General features: G+C 43.7%; 1 protein-coding gene across 1 annotated transcript in view; it reads right to left on the bottom strand.

Annotated features, from left to right (window-relative positions):
- TXNRD3 (thioredoxin reductase 3) overlaps nucleotides 1-21,946 on the bottom strand; it is a gene marked incomplete at its 5' end in the record, with an annotated part of 68,316 nt that extends 46,370 nt beyond the window's left edge. The window contains 5 exons of the mRNA XM_023250090.2: nucleotides 1,828-1,900; nucleotides 2,349-2,453; nucleotides 5,080-5,189; nucleotides 6,467-6,527; nucleotides 21,515-21,946. Of these exons, the coding sequence (XP_023105858.2) occupies nucleotides 1,828-1,900; nucleotides 2,349-2,453; nucleotides 5,080-5,189; nucleotides 6,467-6,527; nucleotides 21,515-21,946 (781 nt within the window). The remainder of the gene's footprint in view (nucleotides 1-1,827; nucleotides 1,901-2,348; nucleotides 2,454-5,079; nucleotides 5,190-6,466; nucleotides 6,528-21,514) is intronic.
- Nucleotides 21,947-24,299: the final 2,353 nt, after the last annotated feature.

Genomic DNA, 24,299 nt, shown 5'->3' with positions numbered 1-24,299 from the left:
CAGCTCAGAGCCTAGATCCTGCTTCAGATTCTGTGTCTCCCTCTCTCTCTGTCCCCCACCCTGCTCGTACCCTGTTTCTCTTTCTCTCTCAAAAAATAAACATCAAAAAAATTTTTAAAAATACAAATATACATATGAATAGTCTTCTGGGGAGAGAATCTAAAACTTTCCTTTGAATCTGACTCCTAAATGGATCAGAGCTGTATTAGATTAATTAGATGGGTACCAGACCGAGGGTTGGAACCCCAGCTTCCAGCCCTTATTCTCTGGAAGTCTGACTCCTTCTCTGAGCTAACATTAGGTCCACTGCAAGCTCCCTGGTGACACTACTCTGAATCTTGAACGGAACAAAACAGGCCATGCGGGAGTGCTCCAGTGCAGGGCACGAATCAGAAAATTCTGTCTTTGATCACAGTCTCTCTTCTGGTCATCCAGAGAAGTAGGACATTTCTGGACAGGAGAGAAAGAGGGAAGAGGGCAGGAGGAGACAGGGAGAAAAAAAAAGCCAGGTATACACACACATTTTTTAACATCCACGTTACAAGGAAAATCAAGACGGATTAGCTTTACTGTATGAAATTCTAGGCTAAAATTTTTGAGTACATTTGAATTGTAAACACGATTTTCACATTTAAAAAATATATTTTTTAATGTTTATTTTTGAGAGAGAGAGAAAGAGAGTGCGTGCAAGTGGGGTAGAGGCAGAGAGAGAGGGAGACACAGAATCCGAAGCAGGCTCAAGGCTCTGAGGGGTCAGCACAGAGCCCGACACGGGGCTCGAACCCATGAACCATGAGATCGTGACCTGAGCCAAAGTCGGATGCTTAACCGACTGAGCCACCCAGGCGCCCCATTCACATTTTGTCAGGGTTCTGGCAGGAAACGGATGACACCCTCAAGCTGGGAAACAGAGGAGAGTTTATAGAGAAATGATTACAGGGGTCTGGGCATGAAGAGTGAAGAGGGACAGAACAGTGGACCAGCGCCAACCCCACATGAAGGGGCAAGCACACTGAGCACATGGCACAGCCCACAGAGGGGCGGCCGTGAAAGGGGAGGTGGCCTTCCATACACCTGCAGCGACCACCAGGGAGGGACCAGCAGGGACAGAGTCAGGGAATGAAGACCTTCAACGTCCTCCTTCTGTTCTCCTCCCATGACCACTAACTGGCTGAGCCAGGGGACAAGGCTGCCAATTGGCCAGCCTTCTGGGGCACAGAGCAGGGTAGAGACACGAAGAATGGATCTGACACACGAATGGAAAATATCCAACACAGAATCTGTGTGTTCTATGAAGATGAACGTTCTCATCTTTAGCTGGAAGCCCAACATGCACTTTATTAAGTGACCTGGACAATCACACACACACATATACACACACACACACACACACACACACACACACACACACACTAACCGGACTGACCGTCCTGCCGCTAGGAGAGCAGCTATGAAATTGACACAGAAACACAGACCAGTGTTAAGGCAAGCTTAGGTCAGCACCACATGGTATAAATACACGGTGACTGCAACTAAGTGAAAACGTTAGCACAGGTGTGCAAGAATTATTACAGCACGAGTGTTGGAATATTGGAACCACGGAATTCTTTCTTTTTGCAAAATGTTCCTTAGTGATTTTTGTGTTCCCTTTCCCAATCACCACATGTTAACTATGAGATCTTAGATGAGTTATTCAACCTGCCTCACCTATGAAACAGGCTGGTTGTACCTCTTGAGACTGTTATGAGGATTAACTAGATTGAAGAAAGCCAAAGATGTATGGAAACAGCAGAAAACAAGTCACAACAACAAGGCAAAAGCGCTTACCCCAGGACGTGCCCTGAGGTGATGGGACCACAAAGTCTAGCACCATAACTTTCTTTCCCAAGATGGCAGCTTCCTACAAAAAAAAGGTACAGATAAAGGTCTCGTCACTTTCCTGACAATCCCCCAATTTTTCTCTCCCCGAAAGGAAAAGACTATGTAAGAACACAGCTTTTACTTTTTATTATCACAGTAAAAGCTTGGACTGTAACGTCAAAATTGGCTTTTCTGAAGTAGGGCGCCTGGGTGGCTCAGTCGGTTAAGCGGCTGACTTTGGCTCAGGTCATGATCTCGCAGTCCGTGGGTTCGAGCCCCGCGTCGGGCTCTGTGCTGACTGCTCAGAACCTGGAGACTGTTTCAGATTCTGTGTCTCCCTCTCTCTCTGACCCTCCCCCGTTCATGCTCTGTCTCTCTCTGTCTCAAAAATAAGTAAATGTTAAAAATAAATAAATAAATAAAGTAGGGGAAGAAGTGCTTATGGCAATCGCCAGGAAAATTATCTCTGAGTTTCATTATTTTCATACCTGAGCACACGCAAGGCCACCAGAACCGCCCCCAATGACAATGAGGTCATAATCGTATGTTGAGTCTTCCTGAAGGAGCTTCTGTAACAAACCACTCTGATGTGCCTACGGTGTAATCAAAGGAGAGAGTATGGCATGACCTTTTAAAAATCTGTTTCTTTGTACCCTATGTTTAATCAGCATGGATTGCTTTTCTAAAACTCTTAGAAACAGTCTCTTACTGGACTTTAAGATACAAAACAGATGAACATAAGGGAAGGGGAGCAAAAATCATATAAAAACAGGGAGGGGGACAAAACATAGAGACTCTTGAATATGGAGAACAAACAGAGGGTTGCTGGAGGGGTTGTGGGAGGGGGGAGGGGCTAAATGGGTAAGGGGCTTAGGGAATCTACTCCTGAAATCATTGGTGCACTGTATGTTAATTTGGATGTAAATGACATAATAAATTTTTAAAAAGCACAAGAAACAGTCTCTAATTTATCTAACTTCAAATTATAAATTTATCTAGATGGTATTCAAATAGGGTCCAACTAGATAGAATGTATGCCAAGTACATACATTTTTTGTTCATTATCACCTGACATCTAGACATGTGTCAAATAACCCACAGGTCATGGCTTTTTGTCAGATGAGGTCATGTTCCTTGGTCTAACCACCAAAATATCATAACCCAGTACGTAAATATAAAATAGCCAAGCATCATTTTTCAAAATCCTCTATCTTCTGTTCACCTGTGGTAGGCTTTATTTTGAAACTCTTCTGCATCATCAGCAGGATATACACTTTACGTTTTTACCTGGTTTCTCATGATTTGACCTAAATTTTGCAGCTTCTTAGTAACCTTCCTATACAACACAAAATTTTGCTTTTTCTTTCAACCGTGGTCACAAAGGCTGGCTCTTGCACAATGTCTCTTGCTTGCTTGGCCTGCCTTTTGAGCAAGGTAGCTTGGGCGAGGGGTGCCTGGGTGGCTCAGCCAGCTGAGCGACTGACTTCGGCTCAGGTCATGACCTCCCAGTTCGTGGGGTCAAGCCCCGCGTCGGGCTCTGTCTGACAGCTCAGAGCCTGGAACCTGCTTCCGATTCTGTGTCTCCCTCCCTGTCTGCCCCTCCCCTGCTTGCACTCTTTCTCTCCCTCTCTCTCAAAATAAGTACACATTAAAAAAGAAAAAAAGTAGTAGCTTGGGTGAGGTTAGACGTTCAATGTGTGAGGTAACAACAGTTTTCTTTATGTGAAGATGGGAGCTCCATCCACAACGCTGGCTTTAGGGACACCAGGTGGCACCAGCTCATCCTGGGAAGCACAGTGGAAAAGCTACTTAACTATGGGACTCAGTGCAGGCCACACGGCCCCCGAAGGATGGGTGTCCCTGGAGGCTTTTGGCACATTCTAAGAAGGACTCCTCTGGCCTCCTGACTTCAAGCTGCCCTTAGGAAACTGTGAATCCTAAGCATCAGCCATGCAAGGCAGCTCCTTTCATAAGAAATGGAATTGATGGGGCGCCTGGGTGGCTCAGTCGGTTAAGCCTCTGACTTTGGCTCAGGTCATGATCTCACAGTTTGTGAGTTCGAGCCCTGCGTCAGGCTCTGTGCTGACAGCTCAGAGCCTGGATCCTGCTTCAGATTCTGTGTCTCCCTCTCTGTCCCTTCCCTGTTCATGCTCTGTTGCTCTCTCTCTCTCTCTCAAAAATAAACATTAAAAAAAAGGTTTGTTGTTTTTTTTTTTAATTTTTTTTTTTTTTAACGTTTATTCATTTTTGAGAGACAGGGAGAGACAGAGCATGAGCAGGGGAGGGGCAGAGAGAAAGGGAGATACAGAATCTCAAGCAGCTCCAGGCCCCGAGCTGTCAGCACAGAGCCGGACGTGGGGCTCAAACCCACGAGCTGTGAGATCACGACCTGAGCTGAAGTCGGACGCTCAACCGACTGAGCCACCCAGGCGCCCCCAAAAAAAGTTTTTTTTTAAGTGGAATTCAGAACTCTACGTTCCAGATTCATCTTCTGACATCTTCTCCAGGTTACGAGTGGCAAGACCAGCACTCCCGTAGGTGTTTAGGGATCTCTAGATTAAGGTACATACCTCCATGGGAACTGGGTGATGGCTTCTAGGACTAATGAAGCAGGTTGTTAATAGATAACAATGCTGATCATAGATTAACATACAATGCAGACAATCTATTTTCCCAAGAAAATGTAATTTTAAGTTACAATCTGAAATACAAGTATTTAATCACTACTACCACTTACATACATACATAAAAACTATAAGGGAACAGGATTTTAATAAAAGTAAGCAGTTATAGAATAAGGATCTAACTTAAAAAGAAACAGCAATCTGGGGGGCCAGGGTGGCTCAGTCGGTTAAGTGCCAGACTTCAGCTCAGGTCATTATCTCACAGTTTGGGGGTTCTAACCCCACATCAGGCTCTGTGCTGACAGCTCGGAGCCTGGAGCCTGCTTTGGATTCTGTGTCTCCCTCTCTCTTTGACCCTCTCCCACTCGCTCTCTCTCTCTAAAATAAACATTAAAACAAAAATGAAAAAAAGAAACAGCAATCTCATCTATCACTACTTTCAAGATGATCTGATAACTCTCTTACACGCTTTTCCATTTTACAACTTCCAAAAGACAAATGAATAGACTCCTAAAAGCCATTCTCACCCCTTTTGAATAAATGTGAAAACAAACTTTGAAGAAACAGCATTAAAAACATATAATACTATTATTACCTGGAAAGTTCGATCGCATCCACCCATATGCACTTTATTCACAAAAATATTGGGCACAGTTCTCTGATTAGTGATTTCTGACAGCATTTCTTGAACATTGGCCCCATCATCTGAAGAATAAAAACTTAAATATGTAAAAGCATTGAAAGGGTTCCAAACTTTTGGGAGTTGAACAGAAGTGTTACAACACCAAACGCTCACATGCACATAGCCATAAAAGGTCAGTATTTACATATTTATATATTATATAACTTCACAAAATGATGACTCAAGAAGAGGAAACACCCATGTATTTTCAAAGGAAACAAAGAATAAAGGCAAATCTATAAATTCATTTAAAACAAATCCTTCTAAATTAGATTTTGATGCATTATTCAGTGGCCATGCCAAGACAAATAGGTAAGAATCTCCTTTAAAGAGCAAATATCAAGATATAATCTGCTTCAACTGTAATAACTCAGAAAATACTTCCTATAATTACATGTGAAAAATCTTTATGACCCATAGTCCAAGTGTATCCTCCACCCCGAAAAATAAAACAAGGCCACGACTACCTCTGACTCCCCTATTTGGTATACGCCGTAGAAAAGTCTCAAAGATTCAAGAACATTTCACTTGTTAAGGAGACATGACTAAGAGGAGTTGGTGAAGTCTGGTGGAGGCAGAAACTAAGCTGTTTTCAGTTCACCACCCTGGTTCCCACCCTTGCAGACCACATGTGTAAAGTGCTCAGTTAATATCAGCTGGATGGATGAGAGATGACAAGAATTCAAAAGCGTAAAGCTGAAAAGTTCCTGTGTTTCCCTGCATGGCTAATACAATCAGGAAGTAAGGGTAGTTCCTTTTCATTTATAACAGCTTAATCTATTTTGCCGGAAAGTTGGCAGATACTTATGACACACCTTCAAGGGTTTCAAGGTTAGCCGTTTATACATCTTCCTCCTGGTCCCTTCCCTCAAATATGAAAAGCATATAAATAAAAAAATCTAGGGGCGCCTGGGTGGCTCAGTCGTTTAAGCATCCAACTTCGGCTCAGGTCATGATCTCACACTCCGTGAGTTCGAGCCCCGTGTCGGGCTCTGTGCTGACAGCTCAGAGCCTGGAGCCTGCTTCGGATTCTGTGACTGCCTCTCTCTCTGCCCCTCCCCTGCTCATGCTCTGTCTCTCTCTCTCTCTCTCTCTCAAAAATAAATAAACATTAAAAAAAAATCTACACCCAATTATTAGTCATGTAGTGTTCTATTTTCTGCATGGTTGAATGTAGACAAAGACGGCTCGCCTAACCCAAAGAGACAAGAGTAAATTGAACTGAACAAAGCAAACGGCAGGTAGTTAGTCTTGTTGATGTTTATTACAAACAAAAGTATACACTACCCATCCTACTTACCAACTTGATCAAGTTCCAAGATATTACACTGAACGCCCAAAGAAGAAAACAGTTCTTTAACCTGTAACAAAAATGTACCTGGGTTTTACACTCAGGAAGATTCAACAGAGCTACAAAATATGGCATACAGGTGTTCGAAGTAGATGTCCAGTTACCTAATCGCAGTCAAAGTGGTATTTTAAGGTCCCCTTTTCACCATCACTTAACACCCTTCATGCCCTCAGCCCTCCAGAGAAAGCCCAGACGTTCCACTTCCGGGACAGAGGCACCGGGAGCTTGGCAGAACCGCTCCCTGGTGAAACACCCACAACTGGTAAAAACTACTAAAGAAACAATCATTTAAAGTCTCTGGGAATTGTCCTAAGGGCACACAGCAAATGAAGCATTTAGTCAAGCAACTCTGGTAGATCAGAGTCATGACCCGCACCCTCCCGCCCCTGCCCCTAGGTCAGCTAGATAGAAGCTCTATTTCAAGTGTGAACAAGAAAATGAGGCTCCCTAATCCCTGAAATCCCTGGCACCAGAAGGGGCAGGCCACTGGCATTTCTTAGTCTCACCACCGCTCAGAGTGGCAAAAGCCACCATTCGTGGAGAGTGTGGCTAACGACACAGGGGCTCCTCCCTTCCTCCCTTCTTTCACCCAGCCCCCACTCACAGATCAAAGGCTCTACCCCCGGCCAAAAATACTGTACAGCAAGGTTTCGGGCTGGGAGAGGTAAGCCAACAAGACCAGAGGCTATAGTCCGCACCCAGAACCCCGCTCATAAAGCAGGGTTGTCACGCCAAGAGAATCAGGTCGCTGTCCCACCCCTAGGTCTGGAGCAAGGTTTCAGAGATTTTGCCCAGGGGAAGAGGTAACCTAAGATCAGAGAGGCCAAAGCTCTATCCAAAAGAAAGGACTTTATTTGAAATAGACTGGGGTGGGGGGAGGGGGGCAGCAGGGAGGTCAAAGTCTAAAGGCACTCTTGAAAACAATGAAGATTCTGGTGGTAAGAAAAAAGGAGAAGGCTGGTAGCTTCCTGAGAGTAACAGACAATTGCAAGCCGGCAAATTTACCAAAGAAAGCCAAGAAGCTTTGGCCAATAGCCCCTCTAGGGTCAGAATGAGTCACAAATAGGCTTCAAAAACTACCCCTGCAAAGGGGCCCAGACCTCACTGGACAAGAGCGTGGACAAGGCTTTGGCTCAGGTCATGATCTCACTGTTCATGAGTTCGAGCCCCGTGTCAGACTCTCCACTGTCAGCATAGAGCCTGCTTCAGATCTTCTGTCCTCCCCTCTCTCGGCCCTTTTTCTCTCACACTCTTTCTCTCTCTCTCTCTCAAAATAAATAAACATTTAAAAAAAAGTTCACTGGAGTGCCTCAACATAGATTTAAACTGGCAAAAGAAAATAATTAGCATACTTGAGGATACATCAATAGAGATTGTGCAACCTGAAACCACAGAGAAAAAAGAAGGGGGGAGAAATGGATAGTGTCAGAGAAACATGTCAGAGAAACATGTCAGAGAAACTGAGCACACCAACATACACAGGGTGAATATGAGAAAAAAAGAAAGGAGAAGGAAATTTTTTGAAGAAATGTCTAAAAATGTCCCCAATTTGATGAAAAACAGTAATCTACATATCCAAGAAGTTCAACAATCTTAAAGTAAGATAACTTAATAGGAAACAGGTCAAAGATCTACAGCAATGAAGTGTATGCCCAAAGAAGAAAACACCGAATTTAAAATGGCAGAAAATCCTGTGGCATTTTTAATGGCCCGTAAGTCACCCACTCCTTGATGTTTCAAGGCACAATAAGAGGTGAGCAGCAGCCTGGGCCCCAGTTCCGTTCCACAAAATGGGGAGAGCACAGAGCCCAACTGTGCATGTTCTAACTCAAGGGCTGCCTTAGGGATCGGTCTCTGTGATGCCTAACTCAGAGTTCAGATGGTCAAAAGTGGCTGGGATCTTAGGCTAGTGGAAGCCATGAGGAGCAGTGGGGGTCACTCACGAAAACTGAAAATGGACTACAAATCTGCAGACGATTGGGGGCAAGAAATTACAGGCAGGAGACTACAAGATAACAGCTAAGGTCCCAAGTAGAAGCAGGGGAAAGATTCTTGAGGAATTTAACACACCTTAAAGATTTTTTTTTAAGTGTATTTATGTATTTTGAAAGACAGCGAGAGAGAGAAAGGGAGAAAGAGAGAGCATGCACCCACGCACAAGCAAGAAGGAAAGGGGCGGAGAGAGAGGGAGAGAGAGAGAATCCCCAAAAGGCTCCATACTGTCAGTGCAGAGCCTGACATGGGGCTCGAACTCGCAGTGAGTTCACGACCTGAGCTGAAATCAAGAGTTGAATGCTTAACTGAATGGGCCATCCAGGCGCTAACATACTTCAAAACAGCCCTGTATAGGGGCGCCTGGGTGGCCCAGTCAGTTGAGCATCTGACTTCGACTCAGCTCATGATCGCACGGTTCACGAGTTTGAGCCCCGCGTCAGGCTCTATGCTGACAGCTCGGAGCCTGGAGCCTGCTTCGGATTCTGTGTCTCCCTCTCTCTCTGCCCCTCCCCTGCTCATGCTCTGTCCACTCTCTCAAAAATAAAGGTTAACAAAACCAAACCAAAACAGCCTTGTATACAGGAAAATTGAGCCCACATGTGAAAAGCACAGATGGCACCAGGGAAGACAAATGTCCAGAAAAGGCCTAAAAAGATGGCAAGACTTCATGCTGCACTGATTAGTGAAGTTCTCCCCCAGCATGAAGCCAGTCTGCAAAGACTATGACAGGTAGCTGTTTTATATGCTGAATTTTCAACTAAAGATCATATGCATACAAAGAAATAAAAGAACACGACCCATTCAAAGGAAAATACAAAACTCCAAAAACATCCTGAACAAATACAGCCTTCAGATTTACTTGACAAAGACTTTAAAACATTTTTTTAATGTTTTATTTATTTTTGAGAGAGAAACCGAGACAGAGACAGAGACAGAGTGCAAGTGGGGGAGGAGCAGAGAGGGAGACACAGAATCCAAAGCAGGCTCTAGGCTCCAAGCTGTCAGCAGAGACAGAGCCCGACATGGGGCTTGATCTCGCGAACTGTCAGATCATGACCTGAGCCGAAGTCGGACGCCCTAACCGACCGAGCGACCCAGGCACCCCTTACAACAACTATTCTAAACACAAAGAGAAAAATACAAGGAGTTAAAGGAAACCAGGAAAATGATACAGAAGTAAAAAGAGATTATCAACAAAAAGATAAGAAATAACCACACAGAAACTCTAAAGCTGAAAAATCCAATGACTGAATTGAAAAAGTCAGTGGATGGGCTGAAAAGAAAACTCCCAACACGCAGAAGAAAGGATCAGTGAATTTGAAGATGGGGCATTTGAAATTACTGTGAGGCGCAAAAAGGAAAAAGAATGAATAAAAATGAACACAGAATAAGAGATTTAAAGGACATCATAAAGTAGAACAATATATACATTACAGGAATTGAAGAAAGAATCATAGAGCTTATTTGAAGAAATCATGGCCAAAAACTCCCCAAATTTGAGGAAAGACAGATATACAAACACAAGAAACTAAAAGAAAACCCAAAGGAAAAGCCCAAAAAGACCCAAACCAAGAAACACTGTAATCAAACTCTTGAAAGACAAAGACAAGGAGATGATATTGAAAGTACGAAGAACAAAGTAACTTACAAGTAACAAGTACAAGGAATCCTCCTAAGATTATTAGTGGACTTTTCAGTCAAAACCTTGTAGTCCAGAGGCAGAGGGATGAAATATTTAAAGTGTTAAAAGGAAAAAACCATCAACCAAGGATTCTATGTCTGGCCACAAACCAAAAAACCAACAACACAAACAAAAAAACCCAGTCCTTCAAATATGAGGGGAGGGGCACCTGGGAGGCTCAGTCGGTTGAGCATCCAACTTCGGCTAGAGTCATGATCTCATGGTTCGCAGGTTCGAGCCCTGCATCGGGCTCAATGCTGACAGCTCAGAGCCTGGAGCCTGCTTGAGTTCTGTGTCTCCCTCTCTCTCTGCCCTTTGCCAGCTCACACTGTCTCTCTCAGAAATAAATAAACATTTAAAAAAAAGGTTTTTTTAAATATGAGGGGAGAAATTAAGACTTTCCCAGATAAACAAAAATTGAGGTAGTATTAATACTAGGCCTGCCCTACAAGAAATGCTAAAGAAAGTCCTTCAAGTTGAAATGAAACAATGTTATTTGGAAATTCAAAGCCATATGAAGATGCAAAATTCTCCAGTAAAGCTAAACATATGGACAAATATACAAACAAGTGTTGTTATGATTTTAGTTCATAATTACATTTTTTTTAATGTTTATTATTTTCAGAGAGAGAGAGCAAGCATGAGCATGAGAGGGGGAGAGGCAGAGAGAGAGAATCCCAAGCAGGCTCCATGCTATCAGCACAGAGCCTAACATGGGGCTCAGTCCCATGAACTGTGAGACTATGACCCAAATGGAAACCAAGAGTCAGACACTAAACTGACTGAACCACCCAGGTGCCCTCATAAGTACATTTTCTTACTCTTCTATAAGGTTTAAAAAAAAAAACCAATAGCATAAAAATAACTATAAATCTACAGTAATGGATACATATATATAAAGATGTAATCTGTGACACTGACAATGTAAAAAGAGGCAGAACTACCAAGGAGCAGAGTTTTTGTGTGTGGCGAAGTTAAGTTGCTATCAGTTTAAAACAGGTAATACCTGGGGTGCCTGGGTGGCGCAGTCGGTTAAGCGTCCGACTTCAGCCAGGTCACGATCTTGCGGTCCGTGAGTTCGAGCCCCGCGTCAGGCTCTGGGCTGATGGCTCAGAGCCTGGAGCCTGTTTCCGATTCTGTGTCTCCCTCTCTCTCTGCCCCTCCCCCGTTCATGCTCTATCTCTCTCTGTACCAAAAATAAACGTTGAAAAAAAAAATTAAAACAGGTAATACCTTTAGGATGTTATATATAATCCCCGTGGTAGCCACAAAAATATCTAGCAAATACACACAAATGTACATGAGAAATGTCACTACAAAAAAATCAACTGAACACAAAAGAAGACTCAGAAAGAAAAGAATGGACAAAAAAACCTGTGAGTTATCCAGAAAACAAATACAATGGCAAAAGTCCTTCCCTAACAATAATTACTTTAAATATAAATGGATTAAACTCTCTAATCAAAAGACAAAGACTGTCAGACTGGATAAAAAGACAAGATCCAACATCATGCTGTCTAGAAGAGACTCACTTTAGAGCTAAGGACATATGTAAATTCAAAGTAAAAAGACAGAAAAGATATTCTATTAAATAGTAACCAAAAGAGAGCAGGGATGGCTATACTGATATAAGACAAAATAAACTTTAAATCAAAACTGTTATAACAGACTAAAAAGGACATCATAGGGGTGCCTGGGTGGCTCAGTTGGTTAAGCATCTGACTTCAGCTCAGGTCATGATCTTGCAGTTTGTGGGTTTAAGCCCTGTGATGGGCTCTGTGCTGATAGCTCTGCTTCAGATTCTGTGTCTCCCTCTCTCTCTGCTCCTCCCCTGCCTGCGCTTTGTCCCTCCCTCTCTCTCTCAAAAATAAACATTAAAAAAATTTTTTTAAACATCATATAAGGATAAAAGAGTTAATATGCCAAGACAATGTAACAATTATAAAAACGTATCCACCAAACATCAGAGCTTCAAATATATGATGCAAACCCTAAACAAACTGAAGATAGAAATGGACAGAATTATAATTATAGTAAGAGACTTTAATATTCCACTTTCAAAACTAGATAGAACAACGAGACAAAAGATCAATAAGGAACCAGAGGACTGAAGAACACTGCAGACCAAATGGACTTCATAGACATATTACGAAATACTGAATCCAAGATAGGCACAATACACATCTCAAGTACACATGGAACATTCTCCAGGGTAGACCATATGCTAGGCCACAAAACAAGTCTTAATTAAGAAAAAAAAAATGAAATCATAAAAAGTATCTGTTTTGATCATTGTAGAATGAAATTAAATATCAATAGTAGAAAGAAAACCAGAAGGTCCACAAATACGTGGAAGTTAAACCAACACATTTTTTTTTTTCAACGTTTATTTATTTTTGGGACAGAGAGAGACAGAGCATGAACGGGGGAGGGGCAGAGAGAGAGGGAGACACAGAATCGGAAGCAGGCTGCAGGCTCTGAGCCATCAGCCCAGAGCCTGACGCAGGGCTCGAACTCCCGGACCGCGAGATCGTGACCTGGCTGAAGTCGGACGCTTAACCGACTGCGCCACCCAGGCGCCCCTAAACCAACACATTCTTAAACAATGGGTCAATGAAGAAATCACAACGAAATTAGAGAACATCTTCTCAAAGGAACATACAACATACCGAATAAAACAGTAAAATTTATGGGACCCAGTGAAAGTAGTGATTAAAGGAAAATCTATAGCTGTAAATGCTTATATTAAGAAAGAGAGAATATCTTTTTTATTTTGTTTTTATTGATTTTAGCAAGAGAGAGAGAGAGAAAGTGCAAGTGTGGGAGAGGGGCAGAGGGAGAGAAAGAGAGAATCTTAAGCAAGCTCCACACTCAGTGCAGAGCCCAATGTGGGGCTTTATCCCATGACCCTGGGATCATGACCTAAGACTAAATCAAGAGTCAGATGCTCAGCCAACTGAGCCACCCAGTCACCCCAAGAGGAAATATCTTAATAATCTAACTGTACAATTTAAGAAACTAGAGAGTATAACTAAACTCCAAGCTAGCAATGGGGAGGAAATGACATAAAGATCACAGCAGAGATAAACAAAATAGAGAATAGAAAAACAATAGAGGAAATCAACAAAACCAAGAATTGGTTCTTTGAGAAGATCCACAAAATTGATATAACTTTAGCTACAATGACTAGGAAAAAAACAGAGAGGACTCAAATAACTAACATCAGAATTGAAAGAGCATTACTACTGTTTTTACAGAAAGAAAAAGAATTACAAGAGAGTACTATGAACAACTGTACATTACAAATTAGATAATCTACATGAAATCTATAAATTCCTAGAAACACACAACTTCCTAAGACTGAATCATGAATAGTGAATGGAAATAGACCTATAACTAGTAAGGAGACTGAACCTGCAATCAAAAGCCTCCCAACAAAGAAAAGCCCAGGACTAGATGGCTTCGCTGGTGAATTCTACCAAACATACAAAGAAGAAGAAACACCAATCCTCCTCAAACTCTTCCAAAACATCGAAGAGGGTACACTTCTAAGCTCCCTCTAAGGCTAATGCACCATTACACTGATACCAAAGCCAGATAAAGACACTACGAGAAAACCACAGACCCTGATGAATAGTGATGCAAAAATCCTCAACAAAATAATAGCAATAAAAATTCAACAGTATATTAAAAGTATTATATACCATGGCCAAGTGGGATTTATTCCTAGAATGTACGTATGGTTCAACATGTAAACACAGATCAAGGGGCGCCTGGGTGGCGCAGTCGGTTAAGCGTCCAACTTCAGCCAGGTCACGATCTCGCAGTCCGTGAGTTCGAGCCCCGCGTCAGGCTCTGGGCTGATGGCTCAGAGCCTGGAGCCTGTTTCCGATTCTGTGTCTCCCTCTCTCTCTGCCCCTCCCCCGTTCATGCTCTGTCTCTCTCTGTCCCAAAAATAAATAAACGTTGAAAAAAAAAAAATTTAAACACAGATCAACATAATACACCACATTAACAGAATGAAGGAAAGAAACTACACAATCATCTCAATGAATACAGATATAGCATTTAAGAAAATTCAACATCTTTTTCATGACAAAAACACTCAAAAAAACTAAGAACAAAAAAAAAAACTACCTCAACATGCTGAAGACCATATACAAAAAGCCCACAGATAAAGCCCACAGATAATACCATACTTGACGGTGAAAGATTGAAACCATTTCCTCTAAGACGAGGGGCAAAACAAGAATGCCCGCTTTCACCACCTCTATTCAACGCAGTACTAGAAATCCTAGCCAGAGAAATAAGGAAAAAAAAAAAAAAAAGAAAGAAAAGGCATCAAAATTGGAAAAGAAGTAAAACTCTCTGTTCAATGATTACTTATATGTATAAAACCCTAATGACTGTACCAAAGAACTGTTAATAAATTCAGCAAAGTTGCAGAATACAAAATCAACAGCAAAAAAATCAGTTGCTTTTCTACATACTAACAACGAACAATCTAAAAGAGAAATTAAGACAAAAACTCCACTCACAATAACATAAAGAAGCATACTTAGGAATAAACTCAGGAAGGAGGCAAAGACTTGTACTCTGACAGCTATCTGTTGCTGAAAGAATTAGACACCGATAAATGGAAAGAAATCCCATGTTCATGGAACAGAAGACTTTACATTGCTAACACTAGCTACAGCAATCTACATATTTAGTGTAATCTCTTATCAAAACGCCAAAAACAAATTTTGCAAAAATAGACAAATCCATCCTAAAATTCACACAGAATCTCAAGGGAAACCTGAAGAGTCAAAAACACCTTGAAAAGGAATCAAGTTGGAGGTCTCACACTTCCTGATTTCAAAAACTGCTACAAACTTACTGTAACCAAAACAGTACGATACTGGCATATAAACACAGACATAAAGATCAACAGAAGAAAACAGGAATTTCAGAAATAAAGTCTCACATATAAGGTTCAATGACTTTTTGACAAGGGTGCCAAGACCATTTAATGAGGAAAGGACAGTCTTTTCAACAAATGGTGCTGAGAAAACTGGATGGATATCCAGCATGCAAAAGAACAAAGTTGGAGCCTTACCTAACACCACATACAAAGATTAACTCAAAATGGATCAAAGACATAAACATGAGAGCTAAAACTATAAACCTTCTTAGAAGAAAACATAAGGCAAAAGCCTTACAACACTGGATTTGGCAATGATTCTTTGAATATGATACGAAAGGCACAGGGAACAAAGAAAACAGACAAATTGGATCTCATGAAAATTAAAAATTTTTGTGCATCATAGGACACTATCAACGGAGGAAACTGTTGAGTTCCACTTGCAAATCACACACCTTGTAAGGGATTCACATCTAGAGTATATAGAGAACTCCTAAAAGTCAACAACAACAAATAACTCAATTTAAAAACTTGACACAGCACTTGAATTGACATTTCTCCAGAGAAGATATTAGCCATTATCAAATGGCCAATAAGGACGTGAAAAGTTAGCCATCAGGGAAATGCAAATCAAAACCACAATGAGATGCCACTTTGTGCCCATTAGGATAACTATTCTCAAAACAAAAACAAAACAAAACAAAAAACAGAAAATAACAAGTGTTGGCAAGGATTTGGAGAAACTGGAAACTGTTGGTGGAAATGTGAAATGGTGTGACCACTACGGAAAACAGCGTGGTAGTTCCTCAAAAAATTAAAAATTGAACTACCATACACACGATCCAGCAATTCCCATCTCCGCGTATATACCCAAAAGAACTCAAAGGAGGGACTCAAACATCAATTTGTACGCCCCTGTTAACAACAGCAACATTCACAATGGCCTAAAGGTGGAAGCGACCGAAGTATCCGTCACTGGAGGAACACATATAATGGATTATTCAGGAAAGAAATTCTCTCAGGCTACAACGTGGAGGAACTTTGAGGATACTGTGCTCAGTGAAATAAGTGAGTCACAAGAAGGCACATCTTGCACGATGTCACTTATATGAGGCAACTAGAGTGGTTCAATTCATGGAGACGAAAACAGAATGGTGGTTTCCGGGGCTCGATGGGAAAGGGAATGAAGAATTTAGCTGGGGAAGATGAAACAGGTTCTGTGGACAGATGGCAGCGATGATGGTTGCACAGTAATGGTTAAAACAGTAAAATTTATGTTATATATATGTTACTGCCCCCCACAAAACTGACAACGGATGTATGAAATTTTAACACACAAACATATGGATTCAGGACTGGGGAAACATGGCTTAAAGTTAATTTGGGGAAGAAGTTTAAAACCTCAGGGCGCTTCTGTGGGGCACCCAGGTGGCTCGGTCAGTTAAGCATCTGACTGTTGGTTTCAGCTCAGGCCGTAATCTCACAGGTTGTGAGTTTGAGCCCTGTGTCCGGCTCCCAGCTGGTAATGTGGAGCCTGGTTGGGATTCTCTCTCTCTCCCTCTCTCTCAAAAAAAATAAACTTAAAAAAAAAAAATCAGGGCGTTTTTTCCACTGTAGTTTGGGCCATTATCCTAACAGTAACGTCTCCACTCATCTAGCTGTTTCCACAGTCTACTCTTCATACCATTGCCAGATTTCAAATCACAGACCTCTTCACTCCTCTTCTCAAAAGTCTGAGATGACTCTGCCCACATCATTAAGTCCACGCTTACCTAGGAGCATTTTAAGGTCTCCTCAATATGACTTTAAGTGTAAATTTCCAGCCATTTTCCAATTTACTCTCCTGATTCCTATCATATCCCCTCCATTCAGCCACACACTATTTTCATTTCAGCATCTCCTATTTTTGCTTATACCAATTCTTTGGCTAGATGGTTTTTACCTACAGATATCCAATGTATCTCTCAAGAAACAGCTTACATACAATTTCCTGAAAATTTTCCAATCCGCCACACAAGCGATTATCTTTGCCTCTCATTCCCTTTTTTTTTTTTTTTTTTTTCAGTCACTTCCTGCAGGACAGGAGAGCTGGCTGATTACTGCTCATTGGACTATGAGTTCTCAGTTTATTCATTTTTGTGTTTCCACAACACTAAGCTCCCATAATGCTTGCTGAATAATATTAGTGGCCCAATCAAGGAAGAAACCTCTCTGCTTGATTCCACACAGATGTTGAATAAGGTGTCCAATTTGGGGTGATACATTTCAAAGGTTCATAGTCAAACTTTTGTACAATCAAATTAGTGAAGGGTCAAGTATACAGATAAATGATATGAGTACATAAAGAAAATGGGCTGGGGGCACCTGGGTGGCTCAGTCAGTTAAGTGTCCGACTTCAGCTCAGGTCATGATCTCACGGTTCCTAGGTTCGAGCCCTGCGTCAGGCTCTGTGCTGACACCTCAGAGCCTGGAGCCTGCTTCAGATTCTGTGTCTCCCTCTCTCTCTCTGCCCCACTCCCACTTGTGTTCTCTCTCTCTCTCTCAAAAATAAATAAAACATTTTTTAAAATAATAATAATAAAAAAAAGTGGGCTGCCTGGCCAGGTAAGAAAAACGCTGAGAGAAAATACCAGAAGATCGATCATTCAAGTAAAAGCAGATTTCCTTTTTTTTTTTTTTTTTTTAATGTTTTTTATGAGAGAGACAGAGCATGAGCAGAGGAGGGGCAGAGAGAGAGAAGGAAACACAGAATCCGAAGCAGCTCCAGGCTCTGATCTGTCAGCACAGAGCCCAAAGTGGGGCTGAAACTCACAAACCATGAGATCAGGACCTGAGCCAAAGTCGGAAGCTCAAAGGACTGAGCCACCCAGGAGCCCCAATTGGCTCAAGTTCTAAAAAAAAAATCTAACAATCAGAGCTATCCAATTATGTAATGGGACTGAAACTAGTTGCCACATTATTGGAAGTGTTGACAAACACAGGATGCAGGATCATTTGTCCTAAGATTTTCTTCATCAGCAAAGGTTCGACTAGAATGATCTAAGACCATTTATTTATTCAATGCACGTTACATGCCTGACACTATTCTAGGCCCCAGTGATACAACAGTGGACAGGTACCTTTCTGATCACTTGGCCCTTTTATAAGCTCCAAAGGACAACTTAAAAAGAGCAGAGATAGAAGGCAACGCCTGGAAACAGATCAATGCATACAGAAGAACTTGATGGTCATGATGAGTGAGCATTCAAAGTAGCACAGAAAGGGGACGCCTGGGTGGCTCAGTTGGGTAAGCCTCTGACTTCAGCTCAGGTCATGATCTCACGGTTCACAACTTCGAGCCCTGTGTCAGGCTCTGTGCTGACAGCTCAGAGCCTGGAGCCTGCTTTGGATTCTGTGTGTGTCTCTCTCTCTCTCTGCCTCTCCCCCGCTCATGCTCGCCCGCTCTCTCTCTCTCTCTCTCTCTCTCTCTCTCTCTCTCTCTCTCTCAAAGATACATAAACATTAAAACAACAACAACAACAAAGTAGCACAGAAAGGATGGACTCTCCAATAAATGAAACAGTGATTATCTGGTAAGTCATAAAGAAAAAAAACAAACTGGATCTCCACTCACATCATCAGCATCAAGTACAGGTAGAATAAAGGTGTGAGAAGGTGTCAGAAGCATGCTCCAAAACTTTCAGGAGCTAAAACAGGAGAGTATCTTAATGCCCTCGGAGGCAGAAACAGGTTTCTTAAAGATGATACAAAAAGCACAAAGGAAAAAGAAGTGACAGACTCAACTACATTAAACTTGGCAAATTTCAGTTAGCTGAAAAATCTCACAATCAGAATGAAAAGAAAAGTCAAATCTGGGAGACTGCCAACACATATATCCAAAGGATCAGCACCCAAAATATACAAAGAACAGCTATGAGTCAGAACAAAAATAAATACCTGACAGAGAAATAAGCATGAGATGTGAATTTCATTAGAGAGGAAACCCAAATGACCTGTAAACACATGAGAAGATGTTTACCTTATTGGGGAAATTGAAAATTAAAGCCACAGAAAACTACCATTTCATAACTGCCAGAATGGCGATCATTAAATGTCTCAACAGTTGGCAAGAACTTAGAACAAGGGGAACAGTTATATACTGCCAGCGGTATAATCACTTGGAAAAACGTCTTGGAGTCACTTAGGCAAGGTCAGCTTCACGATACCTACTCTAAGATAAAGTGTTACATACTTGCACATAGCTTACTTGCAAGAAAAGGCACAGCTGTACTGTTTTCAAGAGCAAAATACTAGACACAGCACAATCAATAAAATGTGGTATGATTCATCCTAAGGATTACAGATATGAAAATTAACAAACCACAGCTGCAGATACTAACACGCATGAATCTCTAAAACATAACTGCTGAGAGGAAAACTGCAAAATAATACATATGTATGATTTCTACTTTCATAAAGTACCAAAACAAGCCAAATGCAACAAAATAGCATTTAAGGATATACATGTATTTGGGGAAACTGTAAAGCAAAGCAAGGAATTTTGGACAGTGGTAAATCCCAGTGGGGGTGGGCTGGAGGGGGAGGGAGGAGTATGTTAATAAAGGGAAACCTCACTAAAATGTAGTTGGGGGGTTCAGGAGGGATAGCTCTCACACCCTACCACTCCCCATCAATTGCAAACCCAACAAGAAGGAGAAGGATCTTGCTCAGATACTATCACTACCCCAGCAGAAAGAAGAAAGCCTTTCTCAGCCCCAGGGAACAGCCTAGCCAGTACAGCCAGTGAAAAGCCATCATGCTCGGAACCCCCAGTTTACCCCAGAGGACTTCTTGTTTACAATGGCCCTGCCAATCTCCCCCTTCCTCTATAAAAAAGCAGCCCTCTCCTCTGTTCAGATTTGCCTATGGTTTTGCCTGTGGTTTCATGGTAGTTTGCTTGTCCTGGACTGTAATTCTGCTCTTCTTTTATTATTTTTTTTAATGTTTATTTATTTTTGAGACAGAGAGAGACAGAGCATGAATGGGGGAGGGTCAGAGAGAGAGGGAGACACAGAATCTGAAGCAGGCTCGAGGCTCTGAGCTGTCAGCCAGACTTGGGGCTCAAACTCAGGAGCTGTGAGATCATGACCTGAGCTGAAGTTGGATGCTTAACTGACAGAGCCACCCAGGTGCCCAAGACCATTTGTTTACTGTTTATTTATTCTTGACAGGAAGAGCACGAGAGAGAGAGAGAGAGAGAGAGAGAGAGAGAGAGAGAGAGAGCGCGCGAGCGATAGCAAGAGAGAGCTCGCATGAGCAGGGGAGGGGCAGAAAGAGAGGGAAACAGAATCCGAAGCAGTCTCCAGGCTCTGAGCTGTCAGTAGAGCCCAACCCGGGGCTCGAACTGGAAAAACACGAGATCACAACCTGAACTGAAGTCCGAGCCACCCAGGCGCCACGGGCAGTTTTATTTTTAAGCTTAGCAGTAAGGAGGAAGAGGCATCCAAGGTTTCCAAAACACAAGTGTTTCATTATCCTTTAAGATGTATATGCATGATGTACATGTTTTATGAAACAATATAAGGCAATGTAAACCTGAAAATAAACCTGAAAAACATAGCTTATAATTTGATAAACCTAACCTAATAGTTTATGTTTTTTCATATTCCATGTATTATTATTTCAACTTTTTGATAATATGCAGTTCAAAGTACTGAAAGTCCCTGTTTGTACAGATGGGTTTCTCTTACTTGGGTTCATTTCTACACGGGTCATTTTCCCACTAAAAACAAATGTGCCCAGAAAAACAATGCTGTATTCCCAGCCAGCCCAACGAAAGTTAAGGCAGTGGGCAAGACAGCTGAAATTACCCATCACCTGCTACCATCCTCGCACCCTTCCTTATGTTCGTTTAACAAGATGTGACAACCAAGGTTAGGTGGGGTTCTGTAACCTGGTCAAGGTCACGCAGTTAGGAAGTGGGATCTGAATCCAGCTTTAGTCTACTCCCACGTCCTGGCCTCTCCCCACACCACCCTTTCACCAAGCAAAAAGTTTGTGGAAATGCCTTTATCTCTCCAAATAAGCTCTTGATAAAGAAGCCAACGTCAGGCTAACCGCCAGGAGAAGAACCACAGGCCGAGTCCCGAGAACAAGTATTGACTCCGAGGCCCGGAGTCTAGGAGGTCGGCCGCGTGGCCGTCTCTCCCGCGGTGCCAAAGGGACCAAGCCACGGGGCCTGTCACCACCACCGCCGAGACCGTGCGCGGCATCCCGGCTCCCGTCCAAGGGCTGAACCGGCTGGCGCTCTGTCCGCAGGGTGGCGGAAGGGATGAGCTGCCTGGACCCCGGGAGACCCCGCTTTCCCCGAGCTCCCACGCCCCCAGCAGCCAGCCGGCCCGACCCTCCAACCCGCCGGCCCCGCCCCCGTCCCGCCTACCCGCGTGCAGTGCGGACAGTAACTCTTGCTGAAGATCATCACTCGGTTACCCTCGATTAGGCCCAAGAGGCGGCGCCGCAGCTCCTCGCGGGCCTCGGAAGACGAGCGGCCGGTGCCGGGAGACGACAGGCGGGCCCGGCGCCCCGGCGGCGAAGACACAAGCACTCCGCGGACGCTGCCCAGGCGGCGGTTGGGGGCGGTGCCCACCTTCACCGGCCCCGGCGAAGTCTGCGCCCGCGGCGGCGGTGGTAGCGGTGGTTGCGCCAGGGCCTCGGTGTCGCTCCCGGCCTGGCCGGACCTTCTCAGGGACCGAGAGGCTGGCGGCGGCGCCAGAACCGGGCCTGGAAAGGGGGAACCGTGAACACCGCCCACGCCACGGACTGGCCACAAGTTAGCCTGACCGCCGCTCGCGCCGCCCCGCCCCCGGCGCCGCCCCGCCCCCGGCGCCGCCCCGCCCCCGGCGCCGCCCCGCCCCCGGCGCCGCCCCGCCCCCGGCGCCGCCCCGCCCCCGGCGCCGCCCCGCCCCCGGCGCCGCCCCGCCCCCGGCGCCGCCCCGCCCCCGGCACGGCCACGCCACGCCACGCCACGCCCCCGGCGCCGCCACGCCACGCCACGCCCCCGGCGCCGCCACGCCACGCCCCCGGTGCCGCCCCGTGATGCGAACTAGGCCGCTGCCCTAGCTGTAGGGGAGTCGCTTGACCTTCCGGAGAGGTTAGAGGTCAAACCGCCCATCCTCATTATCCATTTTGTATGCACATATGGGGATGGCTTCCCAGTCTCCCTGATGCCGCCCTGGGTTGCCCCCTGTGGAGGACTTCCCATGCCTCGTAATCTCCACCGTCCCCCTCAAACAACCTTATAGATAGATACATACCTCAGTGAGGGTAGATGTCCGGATCATAGGAAAAGTGTGAAGAAATAAAACCGTCTTCAGGAAAGATGATTTTTTTACTTTAGGTTTTTATTTTAATTCCAATTAGTCCACATACAGTGTTATATTAGTTTCGACTGTATAATATAGTGATTTTACAGTTCCATACACCACCTATCACTCCTCACAACAACTGTACCCTTTAATCCCTTAATCCTCCTGATTTATTTCATTCATCCTCTGCCGCCCCCCTCCCCCCTCCCCCTCCCCCCTCCCCCCTCCCCCTCCCCCCTCCCCCCTCCCCTCTCCCCCCCCTCCCCTCTCCTCCCCCCCCTCCCGCCCAACTCCCTTCTGGTAAACTGATGTTTGTTCTCTACAGTTAAGCGTCTGGTTTTTTTGGTTTGTCTCCTTTTTTTTCCCCTTTGTTCATTTGTTTTGTTTCTTAAATTCCCCATGAGTGAAATCATATGGTATTTCTCTTTCTGTGGCTTATTTTGCTTTAGCGTTATAGTCTCTAGCTCCATGCACGTCATTGCAAATGTCAAGATGTCATTCTTTTTATGGCTGCGTAATATTCCATTGTATATGCATACCACATCTTCATTTTTAAAAATTGTTTTAAATATTTATTTTTGAGAGAGAGAGACAGAGCATGAGCGGGGAAGGGGCAGAGAGAGGGAGACAGAATCTGAAGCAGTCTCCAGGCTCTGAGCTTGTCAGCACAGAGCCCAATGCGGGGCTCAAACCCACAAACTGCAAGACCGTGACCTGAGCTGAGGTCAGACGCTTAACGGACTGAGACATCCAGGCGCCCCCCACCCCCCGCATCTTCCCATCTTCTTTAGTCATTCATTCATCAGTCAATGGACACTTGGGCTGCTTCCATATCTTGGCTACTGTAAACAATGCTGCTATGTATCCCTATGAATCAATGTTTTTTGTGTTCTTTGGGTAAATACCCAGTAGTGCAGTTGGTGGATCTTAAGGTAGTTCTATTTTCAACTGTTTGAGAAACCTCCATACTGTTTTCCAGAGTGGCTGCCGCAATTTGCATTCCCACCAACAGCACACGAACGTTCCTTTTTCTCCACATCCTCGCCAACACCTGTTGTTTCCTGTGTTCTGGATTTTAGCCATTCTGACAGGTGTGAGGTGATAGCTCATTGTAGTTGTTTAATGTTTATTTATATTTGAGACAGAGAGAGAGAGCACGTGAAGGGGAAGGGGCAGAGAGGAAAGGGGACACAGAATCTGAAGCAGGCTCCAGGCTCTGAGCTGTCAGCACAGCTGAACCTACAAGCCGCGAGATCACAACCCGAGCCAAAGTCGACACTCAGCTGACTGAGCCACCCGGTCTCCCGTCTCACTGTAATTTTGATTTGCATTCCCCTGATGATAAGTGATGGTGAGCATCTTCTCGTGTGTTTATTGGCCAAGATGGTTATTTGTTTTTAAGTTTATGTCCCACAACTAAATAAAAATACTACATTTCCTATGGCAATGCAATTTTTTCCTCAAATTTTTATTTAAATTCTAGTTAATCAACATATGGTGCAATATTGGTTTCAAGAGTAGAATCCAGTGATTCATCACTTACATACAACACCCAGTGCTCATCACAAGTGCCCTCCTTAACACCCATCACCCATCTAGCCCATCCCCCCCCACACCTCCCTCCATCAACCCCCAGTTTGTTCTCTATCATTAAGCCTCTCATGGCTTGTTTCCCTCTCTCTTCCCCCCCACCATATGTTCATCTGCTTTGTTTCTTAAATTCCACATATGAGTGAAATCATTTGGTATTTGTCTTTCTCTGACTTATTTCACTTAGCATAATACACTCAAGCTCCAGCTATGTCATTGCAAATGGCAAGAGTTCATTCTTCTGGATGGCTGAGTAATATTCCATTGTAT

The sequence above is a fragment of the Felis catus genome, chromosome A2, assembly GCF_018350175.1.
Source record: "Felis catus isolate Fca126 chromosome A2, F.catus_Fca126_mat1.0, whole genome shotgun sequence".
In the NCBI taxonomy this organism is placed as follows: Eukaryota; Metazoa; Chordata; class Mammalia; order Carnivora; family Felidae; genus Felis; species Felis catus.
The sequence above is the reverse complement of the archived record's forward strand: the minus strand, read 5'-3'. Positions and strand labels throughout refer to the sequence as shown.